This window comes from Oncorhynchus kisutch, linkage group LG27 (assembly GCF_002021735.2).
Source record: "Oncorhynchus kisutch isolate 150728-3 linkage group LG27, Okis_V2, whole genome shotgun sequence".
Classification (NCBI taxonomy): Eukaryota; Metazoa; Chordata; class Actinopteri; order Salmoniformes; family Salmonidae; genus Oncorhynchus; species Oncorhynchus kisutch.
Window position 1 is genome coordinate 31,614,316 of NC_034200.2, and position 19,896 is coordinate 31,634,211.

Below are 19,896 nucleotides of genomic sequence, written 5' to 3' on the forward strand. Positions count from 1 at the left end.
TTGCTTTAGCAATATGCGTATGGTCATTGTCCTGCTGGAAGGTGAATCTCTGTCCCAGTCTCAAATCTCTGGAAGACTGAAACAGGTTTCCCTCAAGAATTTCCCTATATTTAGCACCATCCATCATTCGTTCAATTCTGACCAGTTTCCCAGTTCCTGCCGATTAAAAACATCCCCACAGCATGATGCTGCCACCACCATGCTTCACTGTGGGGATGGTCATCTCGGGGTGATGAGGTGTTGGGTTTGTGCCAGACATAACGCTTTCCTTGATGGCCAAAAAGCTAAATTTTAGTCTCATCTGACCAGATCTCTGCTGTGGAGCTTTGCAGCTCCTTCAGGGTTATCTTTGGTCTCTTGGTTACCTCTCTGATTAATGCCCTCCTTGCCTGGTCCGTGAATTTTGGTGGGCGGCCCTCTCTTGGCAGATTTGTTGTGGTGCCAAATTCTTTCCTATTTATTTATAATGTATTTAATGGTGTTCCGTGGGGTGTTCAAAGTTTCAGATATTTTTTTATAACCCAACCCTGATCTGAACTTCTCCACAACTTTGTTCTTGACCTGTTTGGAGAGCTCCTTGGTCTTTATGGTGCCCCTTGCTTGGGCGGTGTTGCAGACTCTGAGGCCTTTCAGAACAGGTGTGTATATATACTGAGATCATGTGACAGATCATGTGACACTTAAATAAAGTTCACCCGTGTGTGATCGAACTAATAAAATGACTTCTGAAGGTAATTGGTTGCACCAGATCTTATTTAGGGGCTTCATAGCAAAGGGGATGAATACATATGTTGTTGTTTTTTAAACAAGTAATTTTTTTCATTTCACTTCACCAATTTGGACTATTTTGTCTATTTCCATTACAGGAAATTCAAATAATAATCCATTTAAATTACAGGTTGTAATGCAACAAAATAGGAAAAACGCCAAGGGGGATGAATACTTTTGCAAGGCACTGTACATGACCAAAAGTATGTAGACACCTGCTCGTCGAACATCTCATTCCAAAATCATGGGCATTAATATGGAGTTGGTCCCCCCTTTGCTGCTATAATAGCCTCCACTCTTCTGGGAAGGCTTTCCAATAGATGTTGGAACATTGCTGCCGGGACTTGCTTCCATTCAGCCACAAGAGCATTAGTGATGTCGGGCATTGATGTTGGGCGATTAGGCCTGGCTCGCAGTCGGCGTTTCAATTCATGCACGGGGGAATTTTCATGCGGAAACAGGAAAGGGCCTTCCCCAAACTGTTGCCACAAAGTTGGAAGCACAGAATCGTCTTGCATGTCATTGTATGCTGTAGCATTAAGATCTCCCTTAACTGAAACTATGGGGCCTAGCCCGAACCATGAAAAACAGACCCAGACCATTATTCCTCTTCTACCAAACTTTACAGTTGGTCCTATGCATTGGGGCAGGTAGCGTCTCCTGGCATCTGCCAAACCCAGATTCATCCATCGGCCTGCCAGATAGTGAAGCGTAATTCATCACTCCAGAGTCCAATGGCGGTGAGCTTTACACCACTCCAGCCGACACTTGGCATTGCGCATGGTGATCTTAGGCTTGTGTGAGGCTGCTCAGCCATGAAAACCCATTTCATGAAGCTCCCAACAAACAGTTAATGTGCTGTCGTTGCTTCCAGAGGCAGTTTGAAACTCTGTAGTGAGTGTTGCAACCTAGGACAGACGATTTCTACGCGCTGTGCACTTCAACAGTCGGTGGTCCTGTCTGCGAGCTTGTGTGGCCTACCACTTCGCGGGGGAGCCGTTGCTGCTCCTAGACGTTTCCACTTCACAATAACAGCATTTACAGTTGACCAGGGCAGCTCTAGCAGGGCAGAAATTTGACAAATGTACTTGTTGGAAAGGTGCCATCCTATGACTTTACCACATTGAAAGTTACTGAGCACTTCGGTACAGGGCATTCTACTGCCAATGGTTGTCTATGGAGATTGCATGGGTGTGTGCCAGATTTTACACACCTGTCAGTAACAGGTGTGGTTGAAATAGCCAAATCAACTAATTTGAAGGGGTGTCCATATACTTTTGGCCATGTAGTGCATGTAGTGACTTTTTATGTGACTGTTTACTCCTGAACTTATTTAGGCCATAACAAAAGAGTTAAATACTTATTGACTCAAGACATTTCAGCTTTACCTTTTTAATTCATTTGTAAGCATTTCTAAAAACATAATTCCACTTTGACATTATAGGGTATTGTGTGTAGGTTAGTGACACAAAATCTAAATGTAATCCATTTTAAATTGAGGCTGTAACACAACAAAATGTGGAAAAAGTCAAGGGGTGTGAATACTTTCTGAAGGCACGGTAGTTGTATTTATTGTTGCAGTTTTTTTTACCAGTATTTTACTTTTGGTTTCTTTCCAAACTTGACGTTGCACTTTCAGTCCATAAATTCTGTCAGCGTCTTAGGGTTGCACAACATGTTTTAGTGCTGAAGGGAATACTACAAAGCAGGTTCAATGAATTAGCCAGCTAACTTGCCTAAATATTCAGAAGTAACTTGTCATTTTTTGTGAAGATAAACTTGAAATGGGCAAGGTCTAATTGACTCAACGACCAAAAATGTATATCTAAGTATAACTTTCTTCATGACCCAGAAAATAAATAGTTATTTCTGGTTGTTTATCAAAGTTACCTGGCTAACTCATTTATGCTGCTTCGTAGTATACCCGTCAGGTAAACAGTTCAGTGGTTTCCTTTGTTGAACAACTAGGAGTGCTAACCCTCATCTTTAGCTTGTGATTGGCCACAGCAACCAAAGTAAGGCCTAAATTCAAGTTAAACAATCCTTGAAAAATCATTTACAACTCTGTTTGTAGAGTTTTCAAAAAAAGGGCTGTCATAGGGTCATTTTGGCACTTTATTCCTGAAATTACATTTAATATTTACTATGGTAGCTGGTTTGGAGATGCAAACAAGATAGACATGAAATCTGAATGAATCACTGTGATAACCAGATTCTGCCTTATAAGATTACATGATATGGAAAGCTAAGATCGCCAATCTCTCCATTAATTTTTTTGTTGTAATTGTGCAACTTGTTGAGACAAGCAGTGAATTGCAAACCTTTATCATCCCCCATTGTTTTCCAATGCCTAGGCCTGACTTAGATTGGCACTAGTATGAGAATATGAGGTAGGCCTCATTCAAAATGCCGCTAGTGTGAAAATATGACCAACACCGGACTGAAATTTGCTCTAGGGAGAATATGAATATGACCAACAGGGAGGTGTATCACTGCTTAAGTTGTTACCCACTGCTTTTCACTAGTTAACATTTTGCTTTTCATATTTATATTCACACATTTTGTGAAGTGGTACTGTATTTCCCATGTCAGCCTAATTGTCCAGATTTGTCCCATGTCAGCCTAATTGTCCAGATTTGTCCCATGTCAGCCTAATTGTCCAGGTTTGTCCCATGTCAGCCTAATTGTCCAGATTTGTCCCATGTCAGCCTAATTGTCCAGATTTGTCCCATGTCAGCCTAATTGTCCAGGTTTGTCCCATGTCAGCCTAATTGTCCAGGTTTGTCCCATGTCAGCCTAATTGTCCAGATTTGTCCCATGTCAGCCTAATTGTCCAGGTTTGTCCCATGTCAGCCTAATTGTCCAGGTTTGTCCCATGTCAGCCTAATTGTCCAGGTTTGTCCCATGTCAGCCTAATTGTCCAGATTTGTCCCATGTCAGCCTAATTGTCCAGGTTTGTCCCATGTCAGCCTAATTGTCCAGGTTTGTCCCATGTCAGCCTAATTGTCCAGGTTTGTCCCATGTCAGCCTAATTGTCCAGGTTTGTCCCATGTCAGCCTAATTGTCCAGATTTGTCCCATGTCAGCCTAATTGTCCAGATTTGTCCCATGTCAGCCTAATTGTCCAGATTTGTCCCATGTCAGCCTAATTGTCCAGGTTTGTCCCATGTCAGCCTAATTGTCCAGATTTGTCCCATGTCAGCCTAATTGTCCAGATTTGTCCCATGTCAGCCTAATTGTCCAGATTTGTCCCATGTCAGCCTAATTGTCCAGATTTGTCCCATGTCAGCCTAATTGTCCAGATTTGTCCCATGTCAGCCTAATTGTCCAGGTTTGTCCCATGTCAGCCTAATTGTCCAGATTTGTCCCATGTCAGCCTAATTGTCCAGGTTTGTCCCATGTATGTCAGCCTAATTGTCCAGGTTTGTCCCATGTCAGCCTAATTGTCCAGATTTGTCCCATGTCAGCCTAATTGTCCAGGTTTGTCCCATGTCAGCCTAATTGTCCAGATTTGTCCCATGTCAGCCTAATTGTCCAGGTTTGTCCCATGTCAGCCTAATTGTCCAGATTTGTCCCATGTCAGCCTAATTGTCCAGATTTGTCCCATGTCAGCCTAATTGTCCAGGTTTGTCCCATGTCAGCCTAATTGTCCAGGTTTGTCCCATGTCAGCCTAATTGTCCAGATTTGTCCCATGTCAGCCTAATTGTCCTGATTTGTCCCATGTCAGCCTAATTGTCCAGATTTGTTCCATGTCAACCTAATTGTCCAGATTTGTCCCATGTCAGCCTAATTGTCCAGATTTGTCCCATGTCAGCCTAATTTGCTTAATTGGCCCATGTCAGCCTAATTGGTCTAATTGGCCCATGTCAGCCTAATTTGCTTAATTGGCCCATGTCAGCCTAATTGGTCTAATTGGCCCATGTCAGCCTAATTTGCTTGATTGGCCCATGTCAGCCTAATTGTCCAGATTTGTCCCATGTCAGCCTAATTTGCTTAATTGGCCCATGTCAGCCTAATTGGTCTAATTGGCCCATGTCAGCCTAATTTGTTTAATTGGCCCATGTCAGCCTAATTGGTCTAATTGGCCCATGTCAGCCTAATTGGTATAATTGGCCCATGTCAGCCTAATTGGCCCATGTCAGCCTAATTGGTATAATTGGCCCATGTCAGCCTAATTGGTATAATTGGCCCATGTCAGCCTAATTGGTATAATTGGCCCATGTCAGCCTAATTGGCCCATGTCAGCCTAATTGGCCCATGTCAGCCTAATTGGTATAATTGGCCCATGTCAGCCTAATTGGCCCATGTCAGCCTAATTGGTCTAATTGGCCCATGTCAGCCTAATTGGTCTAATTGACCCATGTCAGCCTAATTGACCCGAGGTATCACATTTCTGGTGCCTTTAAAGTTGTTACTTGTGAATTAGATGCTTTGCTTCCATTAGTTGTCATTTCTAAATTGGATCTTGCTTATGATATCTATGCAAAACAAATTAAATTGATTGATTGAGGACTGAGCGTTATCAGCGATCTAATAGACATAACAAAGTACCTAAGCATGCTGAGCATGTTGGCATGTTTCATTTGCTACATTTTAATTTACATTTTACTTAGTTTTTACACTTCACGGAGGAGAATTCAAATGATATATTCTGCACGCTGGCTTTGGAAGAAAAAGTAAAAAAGCATGACAAAAGACAAATGCTGCATATATTAGAAAATTTACCCCTTCGTGTGATTCTCATGGATGTGTCGGAGGTAGATTTTACTGCTAAAATTTGATTATTTTCTGACAAGAAGATTCAACTGCCTCTATAGTAGAACAGCATTGCTGCAACCAGAATGTATTTAATCACATCTTCCTTCATACAGTATTATCATAATCTTGACTCCTTCATTTGTCTCGTGTGTGTGTGTGTGTGTGTGTGTGTGTGTGTGTGTGTGTGTGTGTGTGTGTGTGTGTGTGTGTGTGTGTGTGTGTGTGTGTGTGTGTGTGTGTGTGTGTGTGTGTGTGTGTGTGTGTGTGTGTGTGTGTGTGTGTGTGTCACATGTTTCCCCTCATTGTCATTAGCTCTTCAGGCTTTTGTGGATGCATAGTGTCAGAATGTCAGTATTGTTGCGGCTGTAGGCTTTACAGTTTACCCATTAATAGTTCATGTCAAGTGAGCTTGCTTTTTGTGAGTAATTTCATTGGATGTACCCATGACATTATCCTGCATTTTACTTTGCACTTTCCTCACAACATTAAAGCATTGAGCCCTGGGACTTTTTCACCCCCCTCTGAGCGACTGTTATGTGCACTGGACCTGTTTCCCCATGTGTTTGGTCAAACTTGACTTCTTGTTAAAAAAATAAAGTGTATTTTTTAAAAGCATATGTTTATAGTCTGTATTAAAAAAATGTTTTTTTTTTTTTTTACTTAATCAGCTAGTATTTTTTGTGAGGCATCTGATATTGTGACTTTGAAATGCTCCAATTTTGGAAGCCGATATTATAAACTTTGTATTTTTGGATAGACTTCTCACTGCAGAACAGATACGGCTGGTCATGCTCCTGTTGTGCTTCAAGCGTAGCTTGGGTGAAGTAATCATGTAATTGGGAAGCAATTAGATGTAACAATTGATGCATCAAAGAGTGCTGTGAGAAACCACTTTAATGGTTAATATTAAAATATGTACAAAAATGTCATAGACAGGAGTGAGAACAGTCATCTTGTTGTGCATAGAGTCTATAAACAAAACCCACTATCATATAATATGCATTTAACTGTGTCATTCGCTATCTATACTTCAGTACTGTGTGAGTAAATTCACCTTGAAGAAATACCACTAGTTATGTGATTTATATAAGTCAGGTATGTGCTCAAATCAGAATTTTAGAATTGACTCCCATTCAATTCATGAGTTCAAATTTGAATTGAATTGGCCACACCCCACAGGATGTAGAATTTGAGTTTGATTGACAGAAAGTAGAATTCAATTCTGTGCAATTCAAAGAAATTCCACTCAGACATAGAACAGTTTTTCACTGAATCTGACGGGTCACACTTTCAGATACCAAAGAATATACGACTTTTCTCTGGAATCAATGTTCATATTCTATTTTAGTGCATAGAATAGCCAATTATATTTCCACCAACTATTTCATTTGTTTGGCTTATGTTGAAGGCTTTAGGGCCAACACTAATGCATTCTGGGAAATGTAGTATTTTCCCTATATTTCCCTAAATTTAAGAGATTAATGAAATATAATATCTTAGAATATTCGCATTCAGGTTTTGTTGTTTTCCTCGATCATTGATTTTAAGAGTTTCTCCTGAAAACCAATATTTTATATGCATGTATATTATTGGTTACAGATCTGAATGTCAGAACCGTTTTGGCTGCCAGAGTGGTTCTGAATCAGAAGCAGTCCGGATTTCTAATCTTTAGCGCTTGATTTTTACTTTTTGTGTGTGGAAATGTTTTCTTTTCCTTTTTTCTGATTACTTTGCATGAGTTTCAAGATGAGCTTTTTTCTTATTTTAAGCTTGGTTTTATTTTGTATGTTCTTTTTTTCTATCAAGCACAATGTCATGCAAAAGATTATATTGGAAGAAAGGTGGAATAGACTTAAATGTGGTTTAATGTTCTGTTACGTTTTCCTTGTATGGTCAATTGTCCATCTTCGATTCGAACAGTGGCAAGGACTCACACAAACTGAACTGCTATGTCCAAAAGCAACAAAAATACATGTTTTATCAGCCTTTTATTCACATGGAGATGCAATTATGTGGTGTTTGTACTTATACATTTGATCTTCTATGTGTTTATGCGCTAGATGCCCACTGAAGTGTATTCTGTTTGCCGAGTGTATAGATTAACTGTGTTTATTGCTTTTCGGTATAAATGTTTTTGTGCTTTATGTGATATGTCAATAGTGAAAATGTGTGTTACATGCACTGAGAAGTAATGTGCTGCAGTTTGTCATTGTTTTTCTGACTTAGTATCGGTTTACCAAATGTTTTCAGACTGATCCAAACTCTGTTGCTTAACTGTGTTTTTACAATCAGTTGTCTTTTCTTTAAAAAAAAAAATCTGTGTTTATGTAGTAAATCGGACTGATTTGAAATATCTATTATTACTGCCACAATAAGGGGAAATATGTTGTTTTAATATGAAATGGACCCTTGCCATCCACACAGGATACTGTAAACCAGGGGTCTTCAACCTTTTCATGCCCAGAGACTAGCTCCCAGACAAATCGGCGACCCAGGGACCCCCATCATATGTTAGCAAAAATAAATGTTTTCACGTCTTGTCTTATCATTAGGTGACTGATAAGAGCAAGAAGTAATCAACAATTTAAAATAAATAGATTTGGTAGATGCTTTCCACCACCCCACATTCTATTTAGAAGAGGAAGTATAAACTCTAATATAGCCTATTAGCTAGAAACCCATTTTCGCTAAGGGCAGCTGGTTAAACAAAGTTTAGTTGTGTTTTGGCAAAAATGTATGTCCAAGTCAAGAAAGCTAACCATATTTTATACTGTAGGTATGTCATTTAAAACCAGTTTATTCTGTTGCTAGTGATGTAAATAAATATTTTCGGTGACCCCCTGCAGTACCTTCACGGACCCCCGGTTGAATAACCCTGCTGTAACCCATCAACTTCCCCCGTGACACCAGACAGGTAATCTGGGCAATATTTAAGTATTACATAGCCAAACATGGCCATCTCAGCGTTTTGACATACTAGCCTGGCTGCCTGACTGAATCAGCAGTTGACAGCTTCCCTTAATGTCATGACTGTGACAATGGAGCTGTCCAATGCTGAAACCGACAGATTCAGGCTGTATAGCTGCTAAATAAATAACTGTATTTACAAGTATTACGTTCATAAATTGTCCCTTTAACTCTTATTTATAGTTCCAGTAATGCACTTATTTTGGAGCACATTGTTATCTGTCCTTCACTAAAATGTGTTTCTGTCGATGTTGAAATAGTCTTCAAATACTCTAATTTCCCACTGCATCTCAAAAGTTACGTTTTCGTTTTGTTAGACTGAGAATTACATAAACTTAAAACTATACACTTGTCTATGAATTGTTTACATTTAGAAAAGGAAAATATTTGAGAAATATAAATCGGCTTTATCTTAAGTTTATTTCTCACTGCATAACCTACTGCATTAAGATTGACATGTGACTGACATTTTCAGCTTGATACCTTGAGGTAACTCTTTCTACATGGTACCAAATTTGTAAATATCTCCTTATGATGTAAAAAAAAAAAAAAGTATTGATGTGATATTTTTTGCTTTTAGTAAGTATTTAGCTCTGACTAGGTTAGGTTAACCATGTGCAAACACTCTGTGTGACTAAAACCTGCTCACCCAAAGCATCTCCAGTAGGATAAAATGCAGATCTCAATATAATTCTGTAAATGTTTTTATTTATTATAGTGGCAATACATGTAAAAAGGGAAAATCAACCAGACAGATGAAATGGAGATAATCATTGTTTGATCATTCAGGATAGTTACCACAACAACAAAAAAACTAGAAATCCTCTGATATGTGCATTTAATGGGGGATGGCCCACTCTAGTGGTCCCTTTCTCATACAACGGCAGCTAAATTGTAATATAATGTATTTTCTTTTCAGTACTATTACTCAAATGTTGCAAATGTATTTAACTGCAATGTCTGGATACTACACCTACTGTACTCACAGCAACAGGACAGTTATGCTCATCGAATATGCAAATCCTAGCATTCAGCAGAACAGCTTGGCAATCCTGTATTTTTGTTGAGCTGACCCTTTAAAATGAATGCATCAAATCTTGTTCTTTTTAAATTGTGCTTTTATATAAAACGGGAAAAAACAGACCAAAAAATCCATGTGGGCTGTATTAAATGTGTGCTAAATAACTGAAAGCGGATGTTAAGCTTCTATTCGAATCATACCTAATGTATTTTTCTTGTGTGAAGGCTTCAGTCTTTGTATCTTTGCATTACTATTTGTAAATGAAATTAGATTAAATAAAATCTAAATAAGCATATTAATGTGACTGACCCCACTGAATGTTGTTGGCCCATGGTTTTATTGTTGTACAATGTCTCCATCTGGTGATCATGAGAGGTAGAATGGCTGTAGAGAGCACAAATATTATGTTCACACACTAAGATGATGATAATGATAATAATAATAATAATATTTGTAGAGCCATTGTACCTGAAGCGGTCACATTCAAATCTTGTCAGCTTAAAATATAATAACTACTTATCAACTTTTCAGAAAGATAATGCATTTTAGTTCCCATCAATTGGCATTTTTTTCCACATCTTTGGGAGTTTCCCAGGTGAGTCGCTGGAAAGAACCTTATTCACCTGGTTCCCCTGGCCCCTCTAGTCACATCCTGTATAGACCCAGCAAATGAACATTTCAGCAACAGTTTGGAGGAAAGCAATGCTAACAATAACTATTTTAACTGCTTGGCCCAGTAAATAGTCCACACCATTAGACTACAAAGAATCATTGACCTAATCAAGTCCAGTGAGGTTTTCATAGGACCATATGTTCACCTAATTTAGCTTTTTATTGCATAAGAACAATACAATGCAGGGTCATACACAAAAGGCACCATCAGTAGGAATAACTTCCTATTGAAAAAAATAACAGCTAGAACTGAACACTTACATTTGTAGTGTTTAATATAAACTACAATTAATTTCACAGTAGGTTATTGTAAGCAAATGTTATTGAAAACACAGTAGTTGGGCCTTCCCACTAGGCCTGCACTTACCCTAGGTGTGTTTAGGTTTAGCTACGTGCGCGGGTCAAGTGTGCGTCCATTGCATCCCATAATGCAATAGGCCGTTGTGAATGATCCAGCAGTCAGCAGCTGGTGGTGAGTTTCCAGAGCGCCGAAGAGGCAGCAGCAGGCGATAAACGTCTCCGAATCAATGTGACATTATACGAACGTTTAAGCGTACATGCATTAGATAAATATGCGGCTCAAGTATCTAGCATATCTCCATAAAGGCCCGTAAGTGTCGACAAGTACCACAGTATTCGTTTTGGAGGATTCCTCCCCCGTCCGCCGGATCGCACCAAACAGGCAATGACAACGGCCTCAGCAACTCCGCAGCAGATGAGAGACCGGCTGCTGCAGGCCATCGATAGTCACAGCAATGTGAGTAGCAAGCAACACGATGTGGCTATCAGGACGAATATTTGCCGTCATATTTATTTAAAAATAATATTCCCAATATCCACTGATAAATTATAGCTAATAATACAAGCTTGTGAGTTGACACCTTGCTTGCTAGCTTAAGTTAGCTACTGACTTATCTACTGTAGGTAGTTAAAACTAGCCAGCTTGCTACGCTAACGTAGCTAACTTCGTTGCTAGCCTGGCCAACAGGGTAATGTTTAGCCAGCTATGTTGAAAACAAGTTAGCTTAACTCTTGATACACTAAATGGATATCAGACAAAATAGCCTCAGCCTAACGTTAGTTAGCTAACTATCTAGCCCACTTGATTTTTCTCCCATTCCTCGTCCGCGTCGAAATACACGTTGTTGCGTAGCTAACAGTACATAGCAAGCTAATAGCTACCAAGTACCTAACTAACGTTAGTTGGTGTGCTAGCTAACTTGTCAAAATGAGTGAGGTCGAACTTGTTTTGGTATTTATTGGCAAGCTTCGTTTCTAATTCCTTCACCGAACTAGTTAACTAACTTTGGCTAGTTAGCCAATGAGCCAGCGAATGAAACCTCTGTTTCAAACAAGTGTTTATCTGTTAAATTCTAGCTAGTTAAAAGTAGTTGGCTAGCTAATCACATGACATGTGTTATCCAATACCTATCTAAACACCTGTAGTGATTTTGTTGGCCACGGTTTAGGTAGCTTAGTTAGCTTAGTTAACTTGACTCGTAGAAAGCTACCTGGCTACAATACTAGCTACCTTAGCTGCAATGGCTATACAGTTGACTCCTCATTGCAACCTGCAAACTAGTTACCTAGCTAAGATTATAAGTAGCATCAGGTTAACATGGCTAGCGTCATGTAACGTTACCTATTCAGTGTGTCCTGCTATGGATAAGATAATTTAGGTATAATTTAGCTAGTTATGTGCAACAAGCTACTATCATGCTTTAAATAATTGTAGGAAAAATAAACGTATTTTCACGACTTCAGTTGTATCATCAAATTCAATACATCAAAGCACGTTTTGGGCTCATTCGGTAGTTTTTACGTGATTAAGTAGAATCCTGTTGAACATGTAAATTTAGGATGATAATATATTCTGCCCACTCACCAAGCTATTGCACCTATTTCTCACTCATTATTATGCACTCAAACACAATTTAACCTGGCTCTCTAGACTAGAACTTCCATAGTGTCTGTGCAGCAGCCTGAACGTTCAACATCACTAGTAATTGGCCAGATTGCTTGTTAGCCAGTTGATAACCAGCATAGCGTTTAGCTCTAGCTAGGTAATAGGCCAGCTCGCAAGCCAACTGTTGTTTACTTAGAAGTATCAGCTAGCTAGTAACTGCAGTTGCTTGACACCATCTTTTTAAATGACTTGACTGTTGAGCGATATTGTCAGAAATTCTGTGTTCTGATCACCACTTTTGCTCCTTCCAGCAGATTTGCAATATGGTGGCAGTATTAGAAGTTATCACATATTTGGAGAAGTTCCCTATCACCAAAGAAGCTCTTGAGGTAAGACCCAAAGCTTTAAGTAAAAAAAAACATGTCTTGTTCCCAGTGACAATGATTCTGGTGTTCTTAACCACTTTTTATTGTTTTTTATTACCAACTTAGGAAACTCGCTTAGGGAAACTGATCAATGATGTGAGGAAGCAGACCAAGGATGAAGACCTTGCCAAGCGTGCCAAGAAGCTTTTGCGGAGCTGGCAGAAATTGATCGAGCCAGGGCAAAATGAGACTCCATCGCGGGGGGCCATGTGTGTCCCGGGCTCTGCAAATGGCAGTGCCCACCCCCTTCGGACTGACATTCCACCCCCTGATGTCTCAATGGCAAGCAAGGGTGTCCCAGAGGTGAAAACCAGAAATGACGTCCACAACACCCACTCGCCAAAAGCGGAGAAGTCGAGCAGCAAAAAGCGTAGAGGGGAGCAAAGGGACAGTGTGCACTTAGTGGCCAAAATCTCCAACTTGTCCCCCTACGAGCAGATGTACAACACCCCACCACCCACAAATGGGATTGCAGGTAGCCCTGAGTGTCCTCCATCGCCGGACAGGGCCCGTACAGAGCCCCTAGAGAATGACAAACATAGTAGAATCCCTGTCAATGCTGTCAAGCCTCACCCAAGCTCCCCGGGCCTCACCAAACTACCTAGCACTTCTTCTTTACTCAAGACTGCTGTGTTGCAGCAGCAGGCAAGGCTGGACGAAGGAGGCGGTGGACAGTATCAGGCCAAAAGCCCCCACTGTCTCTCATCAAGTCTGCGGAGTCCGCGAACTATGAAGCAAGAGACTATGTCCAAGCGCTCTTCAACATATGCACCAAAAGGGACTATCCCAAGCCCAGCCCGGAGCCCTCGCTTGCTGTCGTCCCAGTCTTTAAAGCCCCCAGCCGAAGTGTCTCATGTGGATGGGCTGCCACCCCCTGCCCATAGGGCCTCACTGCACTGGCCCGGCTCCTCAGAGGTCACCACCCATCCCCCACGCAACGCTGCAACACTGGAACCCCCGCCGGTGTTCCCTCACACCTCCCAGCCCGCCCCAACCAACTCAGAGTGCTCAGAACTACATAGACCCACCCCCTCCTCCTCTGTAGTGGTGGTCAAGGCTGAGGCAGAAGTCGCGGCCTCCAGCTCGGACCGCAAAAAGAGGAAGAAGTACAGGTCCAGGGACTACTCTGTCAACCTGCAGGGGCAGGACACAGAGGACCAAACGAGGCCTGTGCGGTTAAAAGAGCGCAGGCTAACGTTTGACCCTGTGACGGGGCAGATCAAGTCCATGGTACATAAAGAACCCTCTCAGGTGGAAGAACCTCCAAGGCCACCTCCCCCTGAGCCCCAGCAGAGGACTCACCTGCCCCTGCAGCAGCATCCCGCTCCCACCCCCAGCCCCTTCCAACAGACTAACTGGAAAGAGCTGTCCCGAAACGACATCATCCAGTCCTACCTAAACCTTCAGAGCAACGTGCTCACATCCTCGGGGGTCCAGGCCCCCGGCGCACACTTTTTCATGTCAGAATACCTGAAACGGGAGGAGAGCGATGTTAGGGAGGCGAGGCGAGGAGTCCACGTCTTGCAGCTGGACAGCTCGGTAACGGACACACCGGGGGTGAGCCGGGAGGTGACTGACGAGGACCTCCACAGAGTACATATGGAGCACTGGCAAGGGGTAAACGGTTGTTGCGACACCAAGGGCACTTGGTACGACTGGACGGAGTGCATATCTTTGGATCCGCATGGGGATGAGAGCAAACTAAACATCCTGCCATATGTCTGCCTAGATTGAGTAGATGGAGTGTCTCTCTCTGTCACTTGACAGAGGAAGGAAAACTATTTTTTTAGCCACTGAGTTGTGGGAAGCCAGAACTGCAAAACTCCCTCCGTGCCTCCCTCAGAGATAATCGAATGAGGTTTTGGTTTAAAAAAAAAAAAACATTAAAAAAAGTTGGTTTGTCAAAGGGCTGCTGTTTCAGTTCTCTTTTCTTTCAAAGATTTAAAAAAAAGTTGTAGAAAAGATGTGCCCCTGTTTGCAGTGCTGCTACTAACAAGGAATTGCAAACTAAGGTTCTAGTTGCGGGTTGGCTGGGGTTTAGGTGTCCAGTCGAGGCACAGTTATGCTCAGAAGGGGTTGAAAGAGTTCATCTAGCACAGGTAAAGCCGAATGTGTCCAGCAAGTGGAATACTGGCACCAATTTGGCAGTTACAAGAAGCTTTATGTGACATATATATAAAAAAATAAATTATAAAATGTCTTATCATGTATGCATCTATTTATTTGACCTTTTCTGTTTTTTTGGGAGGTTTATCGAAACAGATGTACAAAACCTGTAGAGCTTTTCTGTTTGCATCACATAATGTTGACCTGTTCTGCAATGCAAATGAGGCATACCATTGTTTTGCACAGTCTTTTCTTTTTATTGGCCAATGCGCGTTAGCTATCCAACATTCCATACTCCTCACATCTCTCTCCTCACTCTGTTCTAATGTACCCATGCCATCATACAATTATTACTGGGAGGAAATACTAAAACAAATGTTGCCTGTTTTTGAACGTGCTCAATTCAAAAAAAGTATTATTATTATTTTTAATCTGTTTACTTTTTCAATTAATTATTTGTTAAATGTACATTTTGTATTTCCTCCCATATCCCCTAGCAATCCTCATCCAGGCAGAACTGTGAGCAAAAATGTCAAAACAGAGGGGGCTAAATGCATTAAAACTGTAAACAATTGTGAGGACAAGAAAATACGGAAGTGTTTGTATGCGCGAACTATACTTGTCACCATTCCTTTAGCTATCATTTTGCCTTATGGAATTTCATCACAAGATTTTTAAAGTTGAACAGCCTTCGTGAATGTACAGAAATGAGACCTTTTGTATTTAGTTATACAGTGGTAGATAACTTTTGTAATTCCATAATTGACACAAAGTTACGTGTAGATAAAAATACAACCCACCTGCAAGTTCAAATTTTGTACATAGTTTTGACATCCGTGTCAAAATTCCCTCAGATCTTTTAAGTGTTTGTTTTGCAGGAATGTTCTACTCATTGAGAAGCATGCATGATGGTGAATGAGCAAGCATAGTTTCTTTAGCTTTTTTTGTTAATTACATAAACCTAGAGTGCTGTGGTACCATCACACATTCTAAAAACTATTTCCATGTAACAAACAATGGTAGTTCAAAGTAGTTTATTTTCCCTTTTCTCATCTTGCATTGCCACTGTTCTCCACATATAACATGACTTTAGATAGGCGAAGATCAAACTGTGCCGCTAAATCCATCCCTACCAATGTGCCTTTGAATCTGTATTTGTTCCGCAAAATACTCCTGTCCTTGGAGCTAGGTTTATGTCAGGGACAATTCCAAATTCTATCTCCGATAATGCTGGAATATGCACCATTTTTTTTTCTCGCAGCAATGGTCCTTAGTGAACACTGGTCCAGTATGGGTAAATTGCAGACTGCGATGTCACTCAAACACAGCTCGCAATAAAGAAATGTTAAAGATGATTGATGTGGATCTGGTCAGTTTTGACTGGGACATCTTTATTTGTTCAGTGTTTAACATCTCTCAATAGTTTGAAAAATAAAGTGACATTCTAAACCCTCTGCTCTGTTTTCTTAATTCGGACACAATATAAACCCAACCTGTAGTCAGGTTAACTGTTTAATGTTGGTATTAATATGGTATGTTCAATTAAGTAAATGCGTATGTTTATGGGTTTATAACTTCTTCTTTTTTTTTCGTTGTGTATTCTCAGTGTCCTCATGGAGCACTTCGGTTGGTTTTAAGCATGGAGTAGAATGGGCAATGACAAGTTCTATGGTTAAACAGAAATGTATATCATAGCTTTATATATTTTTGAATTAGGTTCTGTAGCTGTCATCATTGTTATGATAAACCGCAATAACTCAACTCCCTTCCTCCTGATAGCATAACTGAGTCTCTACATGCATTTCAGAACACCTCCGTGCTGAATCACTCCAATCAACCCATGACTAAGCTGCTCAGTGCACTTTTACCTCACCCGAGTTGTAGTCAGTGAACTGCTGCTCCTTCTAGAAGACTCCTTTAGACTTGTGAATTATCATTACACATCCATGGCGTCACCTCTCTGACAACCAGCTGCACTCCTGTGACTGTCTGGAAACATGTCACTGAGGACCAGGGCAGAGCTCTGTTGCCTGTTGGGTCTTTGGGCCCTCTAAGTTCTCACTTGTGACCCCACTTCTCGTCATTCTCTGGAGGTTGGTGGCTGTTCATATCGGATTCATGAACCTGTTGCTTCCCTACCCCTTGCCTTCAGGCAATGATCAAATGACATACAGTTGAAGTCAGAAGTTTACATACACTTAGGTTGGAGTCATTAAAACTTGTTTTTTCAACCACTCCACAAATCTCTTGTTAACAAACTAGTTTTGGCAAGTCGGTGAGGACATTACTTTGTGCATGACACAAGTAATTTTTCCATCAATTGTTTACAGACAGATTATTTCACTTATAATTCACTGTATCACACTTCCAGTGGGTCAGAGGTGTACATACACTAAGTTGACTGCCTTTAAACAGATTGGAAAATTCCAGAAAATGATGTCAAGGCTTTAAAAGCTTCTGATAGGCTAATTGACATTATTTGAGTCAATTGGAGGTGTACCTTCAAACTCAGTGCCTCTTTGCTTGACATCATGGGAAAATCAAAAGAAATCAGCCAAGACCTAAGAAAAAAATGTAGACCTCCACAAGTCTGGTTCATCCTTGGGAGCAATTTCCAAACGCCTGAAGGTACCACGTTCATCTGTACAAACAATAGTACGCAAGTATAAACACCATGGGATCACGCAGCCGTCATATTGCTCAGGAAGGAGACGCACTTTTTTTCACAAAAGTGAAAATCAATCCCAGAACAACAGCAAAGGACCTTGTGAAAATGCTGGGGGAAACAGGTACAAAAGTATCTATATCCACAGTAAAACTAGCCCTATATCGACAACCTGAAAGGCCGCTCAGCAAGGAAGAAGCTACCGCTCCATAACCGCCATAAAAGACCAGACTACGGTTTGCAACTGCACATGGGGACAAAGATCGTACTTTTTGGAGAAATGTCCTCTGGTCTGATGAAACAAAAATAGAACTGTTTGGCCATAATGACCATCGTAATGTTTGGAGGAAAAAGGGGGAGGCTTGCAAGCCGAAGAACACCATCCCAACCGTGAAGCACGGGGGTGGCAGCATCATGTTGTGGGGGTGCTTTGCTGCAGGAGGGCTGGTGCACTTCACAAAATAGATGGCATCATGAGGTAAGAAAAGTATGTGGATATATTGAAGCAACATCTCAAGACATCAATCAGGAAGTTAAAGCTTGGTCGCAAATGGGTCTTCCAAATGGACAATGACCCCAAGCATACTTCCAAAGTTCTGGCAAAATGGCTTAAGGACAACAAAGTCAAGGTATTGGAGTGGCCATCACAAAGCCCTGACCTCAATCCTATAGAAAATTTGTGGGAAGAACTGAAAAACCATGTGTGCGAGCAAGGAGGCCTACAAACCTGACTCAGTTACACCAGCTCTGTCGGAAGGAATGGGCCCAAATTCACCCAACTTATTGTGGGAAGCTTGTGGAAGGCTACCCAAAACGTTTGACCCAAGTTAGAGGCCCAATTTAAAGGCAATCCTACCAAATACTAATTGAGTGTATGTAAACTTCTGACCCACTGGGAATGTGATGAAATAAATAAAAGCTGAAATAAATCATTCTCTCTACTATTATCCTGACATTCTTAAAATAAAGTGGTGATCCTAAATTACCTAAGGCAGGGACTTTTTTTTTCAGACGTAACATAGTGAATGTAAATCCAACACACTCATATTAGTATGATATTGTATGTTAGGTTTGGCATGGTTACATAAGACAGATGGTTACTTAAAGCAAAAACAAAGTATGGTGGTTTGTCGTGCATATAACCCTAATGTCTAGCAGCTGAAAGGTTGCTAGTTCGAATCTCATCAGGGACTCATTTAACATTTTAGCTAATTAGCGACATTTCAACTACTTACTACTTATTAGCTACTTTGCAACCAAAGTTCCCTCTAATTTTTTTCGGCACTGAGCAAATTTCAGGTCTGCTGAGTGCAAACTTGAACTTTGTGAAATTCTGTGCAACTTCCAGCGCATCTTGACTGTGAACACTGAGGCTGTATCCGCTTTAAGTTACAGTTTTAATTTTGGCCATGTAGGATACTGTTGCAATTTAAGAGTGGTCTACCATCTAAAATGATGGAGAAAATGCATCCCATAACATTTTAACATTGAAATAGCTGTTCTATTATTCTGCCTAGAGTAGAAGCCAGTGTGTTGTGTTCAATGTAGGCCTACATTCCATGAGACTTTAAAAAAAACATGCAGGGCTTGACATTAACCTGTTTATCCACTTGTCCTTCAGACAAGGATATTGTTGTGTTGTTTAATGCAAGAAACAACTTTACAAAATAAAAAGCATTATTATTCCCATACCATTATTACAGAGAATGAGACAAATTATGCTTCTCTCTGCCTATTGGCTACTTAGCTTATTCAAGCCTGTCTCAAAATACAACACTGCCCTTTAAAGACAAAAAATATCTTTACCTGACTCGCCTTTCAAAGATGTCTAGAAATGTACACGTTTTGTGCTCTTGTAGGAAGCAATCACCCCTATTGCTGACTATGAATGATCTATAACTGGATTAATAACTCACTAACTAACAAAGAATATGAACACAATGTGCACACATGGCTACATGCAGCTCTCGCTTTGATCTCAAAACAAGTGCATCTACTCACGAGCACTCATGCTGTAAACACAGTCCAGTTCAAAGTAAATGGCACAGATCCCATAGGGTGGCACACAATTGGTCCAGCATCGTTAGGGTTAGGCCGGGGTAGGCCGTCATTGTAAATAAGAATTTGTTCTTAACTGACTTGCCTAGTAAAATAATGGTTAAATTTAAAAAATCCATATATGGCAATGGTCTATTTGCATATAGGCCTACTGCAGCTCTGATTGGTTATGCCACGCTGGTCTGTGTAGATTACGGGCTGAGTAGCTCTTGTCAATGCAATAGAATCCTACTCTGATGCATTCTGACTAGAACAAAGTTTGTATAGTTTGTTTTGTTTCAGTATGTTGCATTGAAAGTGGCTAATTTTGCGTTGATTCGATCACAATTGGCACAGTAAAGGGAAATGTTGATAGTGTTAACAGGACAAATAGTGGTCACCAACCTTTTCTGAGTCAAGATCTCTTTGAGTCAAAATGCATTGTTGTAGTGCTTAGTGAAATAGGAAAAACATGCATTTTATGGCTTATGAAAGTGTTGAATACAAAGTGTTGACAGTTGTAAGAACTTGCACATCAACTCACTAATAAAAACAGCATCTCTTTGCTGTA

At 40.7% G+C, this 19,896-nt stretch overlaps 1 protein-coding gene and 1 long non-coding RNA gene across 3 annotated transcripts; both read left to right on the forward strand.

Annotated features, from left to right (window-relative positions):
* Nucleotides 1-2,244: 2,244 nt before the first annotated feature.
* On the forward strand, nucleotides 2,245-9,809 carry LOC116357786 (uncharacterized). The gene is made up of 2 exons (XR_004205741.1): nucleotides 2,245-4,156; nucleotides 4,219-9,809. It is a non-coding gene; the product is annotated as an uncharacterized LOC116357786 (long non-coding RNA).
* A 735-nt stretch (nucleotides 9,810-10,544) lies between these two features.
* Nucleotides 10,545-16,077, forward strand: LOC109872028 (mediator of RNA polymerase II transcription subunit 26-like). 2 transcript variants are annotated; one of them, XM_020463110.2, is made up of 3 exons: nucleotides 10,545-10,943; nucleotides 12,407-12,481; nucleotides 12,584-16,077. In XM_020463110.2, exons 1-3 carry the CDS (start codon nucleotides 10,872-10,874, stop codon nucleotides 14,249-14,251), a joined length of 1,815 nt encoding a protein of 604 aa, XP_020318699.1. In that variant the 5' UTR covers nucleotides 10,545-10,871; the 3' UTR covers nucleotides 14,252-16,077. The 2 variants fall into 2 exon arrangements, with proteins under 2 accessions (XP_020318699.1, XP_020318698.1); XM_020463109.2 differs by having other exon boundaries at nucleotides 10,560-10,943; nucleotides 12,404-12,481.
* The last annotated feature ends 3,819 nt before the right edge of the window (nucleotides 16,078-19,896 follow it).